The sequence below is a fragment of the Dromaius novaehollandiae genome, chromosome 15 (assembly GCF_036370855.1).
Source record: "Dromaius novaehollandiae isolate bDroNov1 chromosome 15, bDroNov1.hap1, whole genome shotgun sequence".
Classification (NCBI taxonomy): domain Eukaryota; kingdom Metazoa; phylum Chordata; class Aves; order Casuariiformes; family Dromaiidae; genus Dromaius; species Dromaius novaehollandiae.
Window position 1 is genome coordinate 10,007,181 of NC_088112.1, and position 14,097 is coordinate 10,021,277.

The 14,097-nt window shown below is 37.8% G+C and overlaps 1 protein-coding gene across 3 annotated transcripts in view; it reads left to right on the forward strand.

Moving 5' to 3' along the window:
* PWWP2A (PWWP domain containing 2A) overlaps positions 1–14,097 on the forward strand; it is a 32,373-nt gene that overhangs the window by 8,901 nt on the left and 9,375 nt on the right. Inside the window, exon 2 of one of the 3 annotated variants that reach the window (XM_026118606.2) lies at positions 4,642–6,342. In XM_026118606.2, the coding sequence (XP_025974391.1) occupies positions 4,642–6,328 (1,687 nt within the window). In that variant the 3' untranslated portion in view covers positions 6,329–6,342. Of the gene's footprint in view, positions 1–4,641; positions 7,503–14,097 lie in introns of those variants that run through there. The other 2 variants (XM_026118608.2, XM_026118605.2) reach the window with 2 other exon arrangements.

Here is a 14,097-nt window from a genome sequence, read left to right on the forward strand (position 1 = left end):
ATTCCTGTTGATATTTATTATATCTGTCTTTCATATGAATGTTAAAGTGATATATACAGCAGAAATGCGGTTAGATCCTGCTGATTGCACTGGTTACTTGTTAATGCTCTTGGAGATACGTTTCTTACAAAGAGTGTTGTCAGTCTTCTCTTCTAGAGATGCCCTATCAAAGCAAAAAGAACCTGGACATCTTTCAAAAGAGGAAGCTTGGCAACACAGAAAAATAGTTCTAATTTAGAGCAGACTTGAAGTAGTGATGCAATGCTTTCTGGAACTGCATTACATTATTTTTTAAGTACCTGTTTCTTATTTTGGTTTTCCTAACAGCTTGTTTTCAGACCCCCTATCAAAGCACCCTTCCAGTCCTTCAAGTGATGTTCTAAGGTAGAACTATGTATACTTCACTCTTGTATAAAATATAATAACCAGCTTGAACTTATGTGCAAATGGAGATTTCTGTATTTATCTATCTATATACATTTTTTTTCTCTCTCCAAACAATAAATGCAGAATGTCTCTTCAAGAATTGCCTTTTCTGGAGGAAAGTAATATAGTGAGGACAGGTCATACTTCAGGATGAGTATTTTTCACAAGAATGTAATCTATAAAGACAACTCCTTGTAGTACTTAAACATGCAGCATGTTACATATGACATGCTTGGGTAGTTTTACTGATGTGGCATAACTGAAATGGTTTGTTTTAATACAGATCTGCTAGATTTCGATGGTATAGTCTCTGTTCAACACTGATGTGTAGACTGGAAAATGTTATTCGTGTCATGATATATTTGAGTTGTTGCTTGGATTTTAAAACTTTTTATGGTAGCTTTTTAGTCCATTTTCATCTCTACATTAGATGACCCAGATGCTAGCTTTTGAAACTTTAATATCTAAAATACAAACATGTGATACTGTTAGCTAACATGTAGATGGCATAACAGAAATGATTGTTGGGATTCTATAAGAAGCACTTGCCTTCAAGGTCCACCAAGCAGTGGTACAAAAAATGGGCCTTGAAATACTATGTGCAATAAATACTTGAAAATGAGTTAGCTGTTAAACTCATTAGATGTTCTACCATGTCTTATCGTTGACAGGTTTGTTCTGATCACGTTTTCATTCTGCTTTTTGTAGTAAGAAAGAGATGCCATGCTCTGTTTTGTCTTTTCTTACCTTTCTCCTTTGTCTTCATATTTTCTTCTTATCATTTGCTGTGTTTCATTCCTAAATCTGTCCTTGTTTTCTCTTATTTTTTGTATCATTATTCCAAGCTATATAACTGGAGAAAAACAGCTGTACATTCAGCTTTTGGAAGTAATATTCCCTCTCTGGGTTTGTGAAATTTATCTTGTATGTCACATGATCTATGTCTTGACTGATGATGTGTTTATATATTAACACAATTTATAGGAATAATGTCTTCATTTGCTCTTGGCATAGCTGGTGGTAGATAATAATTGTGAACATTCTCTAATTGCAGACTTCATTAATTTTTAAGTAGACAGGGACAGCAAATTCTAGCACATTTGTTTAAAACAGTACCTCTTGTGAAACAGGTCCCAGCTTCAGAGATTCAGTATGGATGGCTTTTATGTCTTACTAAAAAAGACTCTGAAGCAGGTTTGTATCTTGTATAAAAATTGCACTTCAGCAGTCCTGTTCCTCAGCTCTTTGACCTGTGTTATACAGATGCTTAAAAGATTACAGTCTAAGGTGCAGTAATAATCTTTGCTTCCTTCATGGTATCAGTTGTATGCTGCACTTTCCGCTAGTCTACTTCTATGTACTTGAAGTGCTAATCGCGATGACTTTGCTTGTGCTTGTGAGGCAGTGGAAGCTGAGAAAAGAAATCTAGGGAAAGAAATGAAGCATTAGAACAGGATACTGCTGGACCCCTCTTTGCAGTCCTCTATGACCTGCTTCTTCCCAGGTTACTGCTCATAGTGGTTAACTTCCCAACACTGAGTCAGCATAAATGTCCTCTAGAAGAGATGCTTTTGCATTGGTCCCTGGAAATGTCTTGGGGAGGACTAGAAAATACAGTTCCTGAGACAGTGATGGTGTGATGTCTTTCTGCGTGGGTTTTGCCCTTCTTCATATTACAGTCCTATTCTTAACTTTTCTGATCTGATGTTTGGGATTGAAATTGAGAGTTCTTGCCTTGTCTAGGAATTCTTGTTCTTAACTCTTACAGTAAGTTAACTTTTTTTTTTAATCTTGTAATTTTTATTCAGGTGGTAAAGGATGGGATCTGACTTTATTGCTATAAAAAAGGTGAACATCTGGATGCCAGTAACATTCTAAATACTGATAATTTATTATCAGTTGATACTTTCTTTTAAAACCTTATTTGGAGTTGAATTACTTGTAATCATTAATGAAAGGGAAAGTGTGGAAAAGAAACTTTTGGGACTTTAAAAACTCACAATCATGATTCTTTATGGATTAATGCCAGACTTGCTGTTTTTTTCGGAAGGCTGGAAAAATGCTTGCATCTGCTGGTAAATGTTTGTATTTCAGTACTTCAGTAGTCCAGTAGACTGTGCTTCATGAACAAGTAGTGCTCTTAATTGAGGAACATCTAAAGTTCAACTGCAGTGGGTCCACCCTGTGAAATGAATTTTGCTGGGAGGATAGAATATCTTGTGGTAAAGAGCACACATCAGCCCATGCGTAAGGCCAGAATAGTGCTTAAACTCTTTATGTGGTCTCCTATGTCTGTCTCCAGAGCTCAAATGTATGAGTGCATGAGCATCCAGGTGTATGTTGATAGTTTTTAGCTGTAAATTGTCAAGTGTTCAACCTCCTTCCTTTTTTTTTTTCTTTTTTTCTTCCAATGAAAACAAACTTGATTGGGTTGCCCTGCCCCTCCATTAGCTTGCTTCCTCCTTCTATTCTTCTTTTACTAGGAAGTGCAGACTGATTGGATAGTTCAATCTTTTTTGCTTCAATTACAACTTTTAAGTGTAAGCAGAGACTTAACAGGTATGTGGAAGCACAAATAAGTGAAGACTTGGTGACAGTGTAGAGAGTCTGCTAGCACATAGGATGACGTGTTTCAAAATAAATTTTCAAGAAATATTAGCCAAAATCTAGGCACTTGTATAAGCCACCTGTTTCTTGTAAAAGTGTTAGGGGAAAATAGACAAGAATTTGGCATTTCTTTAGTTAAGAGGCAACCGTAGATCATAAATAAATTTCAGTTTAATCAGTTAAGAGGATGCTGCAGTTAAGCAGCTGCAGTGCCAAATGAACTAGCATTCACCTGAAGACAAGTCTTTGATAATTACTCCACTCTCTTCTCAGGTGGGATGTGAGTACCTATAATGCAAACGCTGTTTAGTGGTTCAAAATGGTTGGGTTGGCATTTGAATTGCAGCCTTGTCTATCATGTTCTTGCTGCATTAAGCTCAAACTGATTATAGTATCACCTAATATAAGCCAAACACTGTTGTATATATGGGAGCTGGATTCAGGCAAAGCTCAAGAATGCCAAATGGTATAGCTAAAGCTATGTGTAGTGTTGAGTGGTCAATACTAGTGTGGGACAGAAGAAAGGGTAAACCGGACTTTATAATCCCTCCTTCCCTGTTCTAGGGACTGAAAGATAATGTTGTTGAAAAATGAGTGTGTTTATTGTTTGAGTCCCTCTGTTGAGAAGGGAAGCTGTGTAAACTGATAAAAATGTTTCCCTCTGCATAAAACTTTGCAAGAACCACTGGTTTCCTGGTTGAGCAACATACTGCTTCTGTTACTACAGGAAAGTTGAACTAATGCTTAAGTCTTAGGAGGATTTTTCATTCTACTCTCTTACAACTAGTCAGGGTGGTTGAAGGTCCTGTATATGTCTCAAACAGAGCAGTACAGATCTTGATATGCCTAGAGCTTTCTGGAGAAAAGTGGGCAGTAGTTTAAGGTGGTAAAAGTGGTAATCTGCTTGCAGAACAGGGGAGGAAATGATTTGTACCAGATTGAAATGGTAAGGATATTTTTGCTGCAACAAACTTAAATGGTCTAGCAAGGTTTGTGCTGTAGTGCATCAGATGATCAACTGCTATTCTTTCATGGATGTTTCTAGTATATGAGGAATGACAGCACTGTCTGTTTAATGCTATTATTTATTCATTGTATATTTGCCATGATTAAATCTAGAACAAGTTCAGTGTCTTGTGCTATGCCAAAAATTGAAGAATTGTGGAAAACTATGAAGATGCCTTTTTCACTTAAATTGACTTAATATAGAAATCAATCTTGTGCAGATTTCGAGTTGAGGGGATGTCTTGCTGAGTGTGTAGTTTGTGGTTTTAAGCATTTTCTAAAAATATAGAGATCTCTTAATGCAGTCTCTAGACATTTTTTTGTGTAACATGTTCAGGTCTTCTTTACTATAGTAATGTGTGTTTGATGCAACACATTTCATGCAAGTGAAGTTGTGCGTTTCATATTCTCTGCTGACTTGGTTTTGGTATCTTGCTTTTTTGAAAACTTAAAGTACGGCCAGATATGATGCTTTGACTTCACCCAGGCCCCATGTCTCTCAAATGGTAGTTATGTAATGTAGACAGCTTCTCAAACTTTTTTTTTAAATACACCAAAAGATCCCTCAAAACCTTTAATATGTTCTTTCTTTTTCTCTTTAAGGTTTGGACCCCATGGAATCCCTGTGACCATATTTCCTAAAAGGGAATACAAGGATAAACCTGAAGCCATGCAGCTCCAAAGTAAACCATTCCAAGATGAGGCACAAGTGAAGTGTGAATCTAATGCTGCAGTCCCTGATGACTCTTCTCCCACGCAGCCATCAGAACCTAGCTTAGCTAAAAGCCTATGGACTTCTAAACCACCTCCTCTCTTTCATGAGGGAGCACCATATCCTCCTCCTTTGTTTATCAGGGACACCTATAACCAGTCAATACCTCAGCCTCCACCACGGAAAATTAAGCGGCCCAAGCGTAAAATGTACAGGGAGGAACCCACTTCTATTATGAATGCTATCAAGCTACGACCCAGGCAGGTCTTATGTGACAAGTGCAAAAACAGTGTTGTTGCAGAAAAAAAGGAAATTAAAAAAGGTGGCAATGCAAGTGACTCTTCAAAATATGAGGATAATAAAAAACGAAGAAATGAGAGTGTGACTACTGTGAATAAAAAACTTAAGACTGACCATAAAGTGGATGGAAAAAGCCAAAATGAAAGCCAGAAAAGGAATGCTGTGGTCAAGGTTTCAAATATTGCCCACAGCAGAAGCAGAGTAGTTAAAGTTTCTGCACAAGCAAATACTTCAAAAGCGCAGTTAAATACAAAAAAAGTTCTCCAGAGCAAAAACATGGATCATGCAAAAGCTCGGGAAGTCTTGAAAATGGCCAAAGAAAAGGCACAAAAGAAGCAGAGTGCAACCTCCTCTTCCAAAAATGCACATTCAAAGGTCCACTTCACACGGCGTCTTCAGAACACCAGCTCAGGTTCCCTCCCACCCCGATTGCGTTTAAAGCCACAAAGATACCGAAATGAAGAAAATGACTCTTCTCTCAAGACAGGACTTGAGAAAATACGGAGTGGCAAGATGGCAACTAAGCCCCAGTCTCGCTGCTCCTCCACCCGCTCAGCAGGTGAGGCCCCTTCAGAAAATCAGAGCCCCTCAAAAGGCCCTGAAGAGGCCAGCAGTGAGGTTCAGGACACAAGTGAAGTGCATGTAACTGTTGATCAGGATGAACACCAGACATTGGGCAAGAGAGGCAGCAAAAGCAATATAACGGTTTATATGACCCTTAATCAAAAGAAATCTGACTCTTCCAGTGCATCAGTTTGTAGTAGTGATAGCACAGATGATTTGAAATCTACCAACTCTGAGTGTAGCTCTACTGAAAGCTTTGATTTTCCTCCAGGCAGCATGCATGCACCTTCCTCCTCCTCCTCCTCCTCCTCCTCAAAGGAAGAGAAAAAGCTCAGTAATTCCTTGAAAATGAAAGTCTTTTCCAAAAACGTCTCTAAATGTGTCACACCAGATGGCAGGACCATATGTGTAGGGGACATTGTTTGGGCCAAGATTTATGGCTTCCCTTGGTGGCCAGCCCGTATTCTTACCATAACTGTGAGCCGGAAAGATAATGGCCTTTTAGTTCGACAGGAGGCTACTATATCGTGGTTTGGGTCCCCAACAACATCTTTTCTTGCTCTTTCACAACTATCCCCCTTTTTAGAAAACTTCCAGTTGCGCTTTAATAAGAAGAGAAAGGGCCTTTACCGCAAGGCCATCACAGAGGCAGCTAAGGCTGCTAAGCAGCTGACTCCCGAAGTTCGGGCCCTGCTGACACAGTTTGAAACGTGAACATGGAAAGTAAGGTAGGCAAGAAATCTGAAGGCTCCACAAAATTTATAGCCTAGTTAAAGAACTACCATGAAGGACTTAACCAAGTCAGAAGTTGCACTCGGTTGACTGCTCTTTTTATACTAAAATTGTTCCATTTGTAGCGGTTTCTTTAAAGTTAAACAAATTGAACATGCAATCATAATTAGCCTAACGTAAGAATTTCAGTATTTTTCAAGCGAGTTTTTTTTGTTTCTTTTTGTTTGTTTTGTTTTTTTAACTCCTCAAATACCCAATGCATAGGAGCCATAGCCTCAGCTGAAAGGCAGCTTATTTGCAGGGAATTTTTTAGTAGTTTCTACCCAGTACGTACCTAGTTGCTGTGTGGCAAAGGGTTAACACAAGGGATGGAAGTAGTAGCTGTGATTTTTATTTTATTTTATTTTTTTTGTGGCCCATCAGGGAAGTATAGAAATGTAAGCCTTGTCTAAATGGTCTTTAAACGTTATTTCAAATAGTTTCTAATGTATTTAGTCTGGCTGGTGCAAGTGGGTCCAAAACATGTGTAAACATTTTGAGACAGCAAGCTCCAGTCCACAAGGGCCAGTTTAAATGCCATTAGAAGACTTAAAAAATTTTTAAGGAAGAAAAATTCATGTAATTTAAAGACCAGATTAAATGGGGTTTTATCTTAGTGACCACTTCTTAAACACTCAGCCTTTCTATGCACATGGGGGCACAAACATAACACTTCAGGGTCTGAGAAGCTGAGAGGGATGCCTGTAGCTCTAAGACAAAGCTGAGAAGTTGCTCAGTATTTGGGATCAAGGGCTGTTAATGCTGCATAGGTGTGAATCATAACTTCTGGTCTTTCTTCCTGAAGAAGTCCTTCAGGCCGTTTGCCTGGAGGTTTAGATTAAGAGAGGCTTTGTTTTGAATGTGTAAATAATTGATTGCTTAAATTGGTCAGATTTTCTCCTGACTGGTTGTTCCTAAATTCTTAGGATACGTCCTAGTAAATTACACTTTGTGAATTGTCAGATGTGTAATTGTTGCATTTTGGATGTATCTAACTTTTTTTTAATATTTCCGTTTAAGGTATCTGTTTGCAGGTCAGAAAATGAGAATATGTAATTGTGTAATGCTCTGAAATGTAAAAAAAAACAAACTGTAAATAAAATTGACTAAATCTGAATTATTTGTGTGTGTTTCTCAAAAAGCTTTGAAAAAATTTCAGGATGTTAGAGTATTTTATATGTATGCCGTGTATAGAGGACACCCTTTTAAAAAGTAAATTGTCCTTTTTCCACTCATTCCTAAAGATAACTGCTTGATATAAAGTACTATTGGTATACTTGAGTTTTAATTTTGAGATTAAGCAATTATCTGTCCCTTTTGTTTCAAAACTAGCTCTGTACAGGGCTTTCTGTTTTAGCTGAGGTTCATCAAAATTTTCCCTTAATTAGGTTTTATTCCATATATTTGAATAAAGACTGTGGATAATGTTACTTGTGCAGTGGGGAAACGTTTTCAATTTTTTCCATCTGTCAAAAGCTGATCAGACCCACTCTCCACTGTTACTTCAGCTTTTCTTGCATGTCTGTTGCTCAGTGTTGAGCAATTTCATGCAGTTGACCTCCCTCCCCCCCCCCCCCTTTTTAGTTTTGGTCCTTATCTGACCATATGAATTACCCTGTCTTCTCCCACCCACTCCTGTTTCAGCCTTGTACTGTCTTGTGAAGAATTTGTCAACCTCCATCCTAGAGCAGTCTTCATCCAGTATTTTTTCTGTAATTGCCCATGCAGACAATCATGACAGATGTAAAAATTTAAGCTTAGACCGAAATTAGATTTTAAACAGACATGAAAATGAGGGCAAGGATTTAATCATCAAACCCTTAAAATCTTAATCCTAAATTTTATACATTCATGCTACTGTGCGGTCTTTTCAAAGCATTCAGTTTCTTTTAACCTTTTTAAATGGCTCTGTTGTGCCCACAGAACTATCTGAAATCTAAATTGTTGAACACATGGCAGTCCAAATTTCCTGAGAAATGTATGGTAATCTCTGCTAGGTGCTAATTGAACTTCCAAATATATTAGCTTTTCCTTGGCATTCTAACTGTTACCAAAAAAAAAAAAAAGTCAATGCTTTTTGAATGTGATAAACACACAAATTTAACCTGAAAAACTCTGTTTCACTCCTATGTATTCTTTCCTGCAAACAGAAACAGTTACTCTTAAGTAAATAAGCCTTCGTTACTAAAGCAGACTGCTTTTTGAAGCTGAGAACCCATAAAACATGGTTTAGATGTCTGTGCTAGCTTCTTCAGGTTCAGAGGCTCAAACAAACTGGTTATGTTACAGTTGTTGTGAGCCAAGTAGTGGTAAAAATATTTACTTTGTTTTGTTTTGTTTGTCTTTTTTTTTTAAGACCCAGAAGCTTTGTATGCTTAACTCTTAACCTATATAGATTTAGCATAGTGCTAGAGCATACATATTCAAGGTTTGCTCAGGTGGTCACAGCTGAGATAGGAGAGCAACAAGTATTGGGAGGAGGTTTCTTTAGATTGTTTCATGTTCAAAAGAACTGTTAGAAAAGGCACTTTTGAGTCTTAGTTATGACACTTAGTTGATCAGTCTTTTAAGGAGTCATTATTAAGCTTTGTAATCCACAGTGAATGTGCATCATCACTTTAGACTTAACTGGTCTCAAAACTGATAGACTAATTTTTTTCATGTGACCCCACATTATGTTAGGTCAAAAATATCCTATTCATACTGTCTTTTTTTTCCCCCCCCCTCTCTTGCTTTCACTGAAGAGTAGCTGAATATGTAGATACAACATAGTAGACAGTGGAGTAAATATTTGGCTTAACATGGAGTCTGGTTGTTACACTAAGTAACCTTGGTTATAGTGGTATGGATACTGCATATAGCTTTAAAGATCTTAAAGCTAGGCCCAAGCTTGGTATTCTTTAACTGCAAAAAACAGGCTTATGCACCCATCTGATCCCAGCGATATTAACTTTTTGAGCGTGGGCTACTGTTCTTACAGTTCAGTACATGTCTACCATCTCTAAATTAGATTGGCAGTATAAATGATTTATCAGATAACTGATGACAGCAGCATGTCTTTACAGTGCCAGGATAGCGCATCTGTGTAATTAAGCTGTGCAACTGTTGCAAGCAGCCTGTGTCTTGTGAAGACAAGCATCAATATAAGGAGTGACTCTGTAAGTTTTCTATCAGTTTAGTATAATAAATTGCAGATGATATGTTTTTGAATTACTGAAACTCTTCTGAGTAGTTGTTGAATATGCATAGTATTTCAGCTGGGGGAGGGGAGAGTGAGGGATGGTGATGAGTTTTTAATACAAGCATACTCTGCTTTTGAAGATCTTTAAATTCAGTTAAATGTTTGGGAGAATAGTTATTCCAATAGTTACGAATGTGTCCTTTAAAGGGAGTGTTTGAAAGCATGATCATTTCATGAATGAAGCTAGAAGCAAATGTTACATGCTTACATTTCTCTTAAAGAGAATTCTGTGGGAAATTGAACATCTTTTTTATTTTTCTAATCAGATTATAATTTTATATGGCAACACTTAAATAAGCCAAGCATCTCTGATCATACTGTGTTTTATTTTACACAGCGTAGAGTTATTGTTGGCTTGGAAGCCAGATAATTGAGAACTACACCAAGAGGGCTGTTTGGGGATGAGGGGGGTGCAAGGTTCTTTGCTAGGCCTTGCACAGTTGGCCTACATTAGAAGCAGATTTGTTTTTGAGCATGTTGTAGAACATCAAAAAAGAAGCAGTTTCGAAATGTGATGAGATTTAAGAAGGATCATATCAATGGAAGCAGTATGAGTTGCTTTTTGTGTTGCTAGCCTCAGGTTCTTTTCTAGTTAACCCACTTAAGTCCTGAAACTAATTCCCATTCATGTTGTCCATAAACTTTTGCATAAGTTGTCATTGTAGAATAGGAACATGAACCTTGGAAAACAAATCTTAGTAGCTAGTCCTCAGCAGCATTATTCACCGTTCTCAGGAGTGTTGTGTGCAGTACAGTGGGGAAACAGAACTGGCTGCTTGGCTGAAGAGTTCAGGAAAGAAAGAAGCTAATAATCAGTGCAAGGCAGTTTCGGTTTGTCTCCTCATTCTTTGGAATTGCATTTTAACAAGTACAAGAATAAGCAAATTTGGTCAATGCCATAGAATCGCTGCATTCTAATTATTATAGATATGAATTGGAAGAAAAGTATAGTAAGCTTATAATTACAAGGATAACAAGATGACAAAATTTTTGTCATAAGCCATTTGGTAAGAGTGTAGGTATCGTAACGAACGTGAAAGTGATCTTTCAGTACAGAGTTTATAGTAGTTAAAGGTTGAGATGCTGTATCTTTTCATTTTTATTTTTGGTTTAGTTTTGTAGGGATATAAATAGAAAAATTTTATGGAACCTGAAGGAAAAGAGGGGAGATACTGTAAGGAGAAGAAGTATGAGCGGGTTGTCTGAGAATAATGGCACTCTGCATATTCAGTAGGAGGGAAGAGCCTGCAGAAAAATTCTAGTGAAATGTGTGTCATTGTCACATAAGTCAACTGTTCAAACTTAACCTCTTTCCAGAATATAAATCAAGCCTGTGGAAGTTGAGTGGCTTGTTACAGGATTTTATGTCAGTTTAGGCTATGCTTATATTAATTGTGTGACTTATTTTTAGCATAGGATGTAGTAGCATACCTTTCAATAAAGATCTTTTGTGGGTATACACAGGCTATACCTGCAATAGTATAGGAAAATCATCCCTATGAATAAAGCAAGTTTTATCAGCAGCAACAGAGTTCTCCTTGCATAACTAACTTACTTATGGGTTTCTTCAGATGTGGCTGTACTGATCAGAGATTGTCCACATTTAACATAAAGGCAGTTAGAAGCCTGTATGTTGACAACCTTTGTAATAGCTATCAAGCTAAATAAAGATCTATTAAATCCTGTTATGTGGGATGTGGATGCAAGTATTCAGCTTCAAAGCATTTTTAATTAGTGAGAAGAACGTCTATTTGGATATATGGTCATTAATAATCATGATGATAATTTCCTATACAGCATTTAAAATACCTCAGTTGTTGTTCTTTGAGACAACTTTATATTTTAGTTTAAATTGTTACCTTACTGTGGTGTTTATCCTCCTGGTGTATTTACAGAGTGCTGCCATTTAACTAGGCAAAATAACATCTTCTTGTAAGATGGATTTTCTCTTCCCTGATCATCTTACTGTCATTTCTTTGCACCTGTTATCGTTTGAACTCATCTTTCTTGGATATCAGTGGTAAGAACCGTATACAGTACTTTATGTGGAGTTTTACAAAAGTCGTCTAGAATGGCAGTGGTTCTTCCCTAACTCAGGAATATCTCTGAAGACTTTGTTTTGTTTTGTTTGTTTAATTGTTGCTTTCTAATAGTAGCTCATAGTTATCCTATGATTTACTGGAACATTGCAGTCTTTTTTTCCTTTATTAGCTGTGAAATATATACTAATCTATACTAAACTTAGTCTAATTCATACATTTTCTTTTAAGTTAAACTATGACCCAACTGCCCTTCTATGAAAAGAACAGGAAGAAAAACAGCAGTTCTGAGCCATGGTTAAGGAGGCAATGGCTTCCAGACTGACAGTGGCATGCTTTATACATGCGCAATTTTGTTGGTGGTATCAAGTTCAGCAGCTGGGGATAACGGTGTTTGGAGCAGAATTGCAGCATTGGCTAGCTTAGCCCCATTTATTGACAATTGAAATGGGCTCAGGTCCATGCCCCCAGTTATTTCAAGAAAAAACATTGATGTTCTTGGTATGAAGTAGGATGAATGACATGGAAAATAAATGTCATTCATAAGAAAAGGTCTTCTATATATTGGAAGGCCTGAGCCACCTTACACTTCCACCAGGGAAGCAAATGGGAGTAAGAGGTGGTCTTGCGTGTCTGCATAACTTTCTCAGATAGTTTGCATATGCACAGTGATGTAAATTGCTATTTCCTGTGCTCATGCTGATGGAGATGAGCAGTCTTGTTTTTTCCTATCTACCTGCTTGTGGTCCAAGAGTTTAGAAGTTCAGAAAACAGGCTGCAGGTATAAATTGGAGCAGGGAACAAATGATCCTCTATTCCAAGTTTAAACTTGGGCTTTGCTCTTCCAAACAGTTCATGAAGACAAATGGCTCTGTGGAGTTTATTTGGGCTACATGTTAGATTATTATTTTCAAGATCAGGGCCACATGTATTTTGAACAACTGTAATGTGATTTCTATGTCAATGACTTTATTCCTCAATCCAGAGAAGAAAAGGCTATTGGAGCTGCAAATATTTGAAGTCTGCAAATAACTGAAGGATAGGTGCAGAGACAAAGGAGAAATAAGTTTCCATTTAGTTGGAACGAGGACAAGAAATAATAGTTAAAATTACAAGAAAGGGAATTAAGATTAGGCACTAGAATATTTCTTCCAGTTATAGGAGTGAAGCCCTGGAGGTTGTTTGGGGAGTCCTGTTATTTACGTACTTAGAAGCTTTTAAAAACAATAGGTGGGGCAAACCTGCGGCAGGAGTGGGTTAGGTAAGTGCATCCTGCCTCGGGTATGAGATAGAACAGATGACCTATCCAGACCCTGTTTTGGCTGTGCTTTCTGTAATTTTCTTATTAACAATTCTGACTTTGGAAAAGCTGAATCTTTGCGTAAATGTGCACGTGCTGAGGCATTCTGCCCCACGCAGTCCTGTTCTCAGCCACGCAGGAGTCACGCTGGGCATGATGGGAGTATGGCCCTCTAAAAATACGCTCTTAGCTCCCACGTGTAGTACCACTGCACTCTATCTCCTGCCAAGGGGCTGCGTCTGCAGAGAATGATGATGACATTGTTTATATAAAATGTCAACTTTAAATGAGCTTTTCTTTTTTTAATAAAGCATTTTGGTTAGTTTTCATGTTTGATTGCTGATGGTTTTGATGTCAAATATGCGATATGAATAAGAAATGTTCTTATGTGTGCCAGCCACGTGCTCCGACTCTGCGATTTGGAAGGCAGGCCGTGTTCTTACGGGCACGTGTGGTGCTAGCGGGGAGAGATGCCGCAAGGGGAGCGGAGTGCCGTTCTGGTGACAGGCTGCCCCTGTCCTTGCCGGTTTGCTTTGCTCTTCTAACAGGGGCATACAGGGGAAGAAGGCACTTGCTTTGTCCAGAAAGTAAGCAGATACAATTCCAAACAAATATTTACCAAGAAATGCAAGATTTATGTTGTTTTTTTAGCTTTAATAACACTTAGGATTTTTGTTTGGCTCTAGAAAGCATTAGGTATATAACTGGTGTTTAACACTGCTGCAGGGGTTCAGAATTTCAAAGCATATAGTACAAGTTTTGGTAATAGTAGCTCATGAAAAGGAACTAAACCCATAAATAACTGCATTTCTAAAATAAGTTTAGTTAGAGTAAGGACGTCTAGCTGTTCTGCATGACCTGAATACATGCTCCTGCTGCCACGCAGCTAGCTATCTGTATCAATGGGCATTTCGTGAGTACTGGGGGGCTGTTTCATGTAGTCTGGTCATTTGATCATCTTTAAAACTGAAGTCATTTTGATACTGATTTTACTAAGGCATATCGTATCAACTTCTCTAAGACATCAGCACTAAAATCAGACCTAAAAGCAGTTAGTACTTTTTACAGGGATGTAGATGAGTGTGGTGAGGTGTAGATGAATAGTTCATTGCGCTTGCTAGAGCTAGAAATG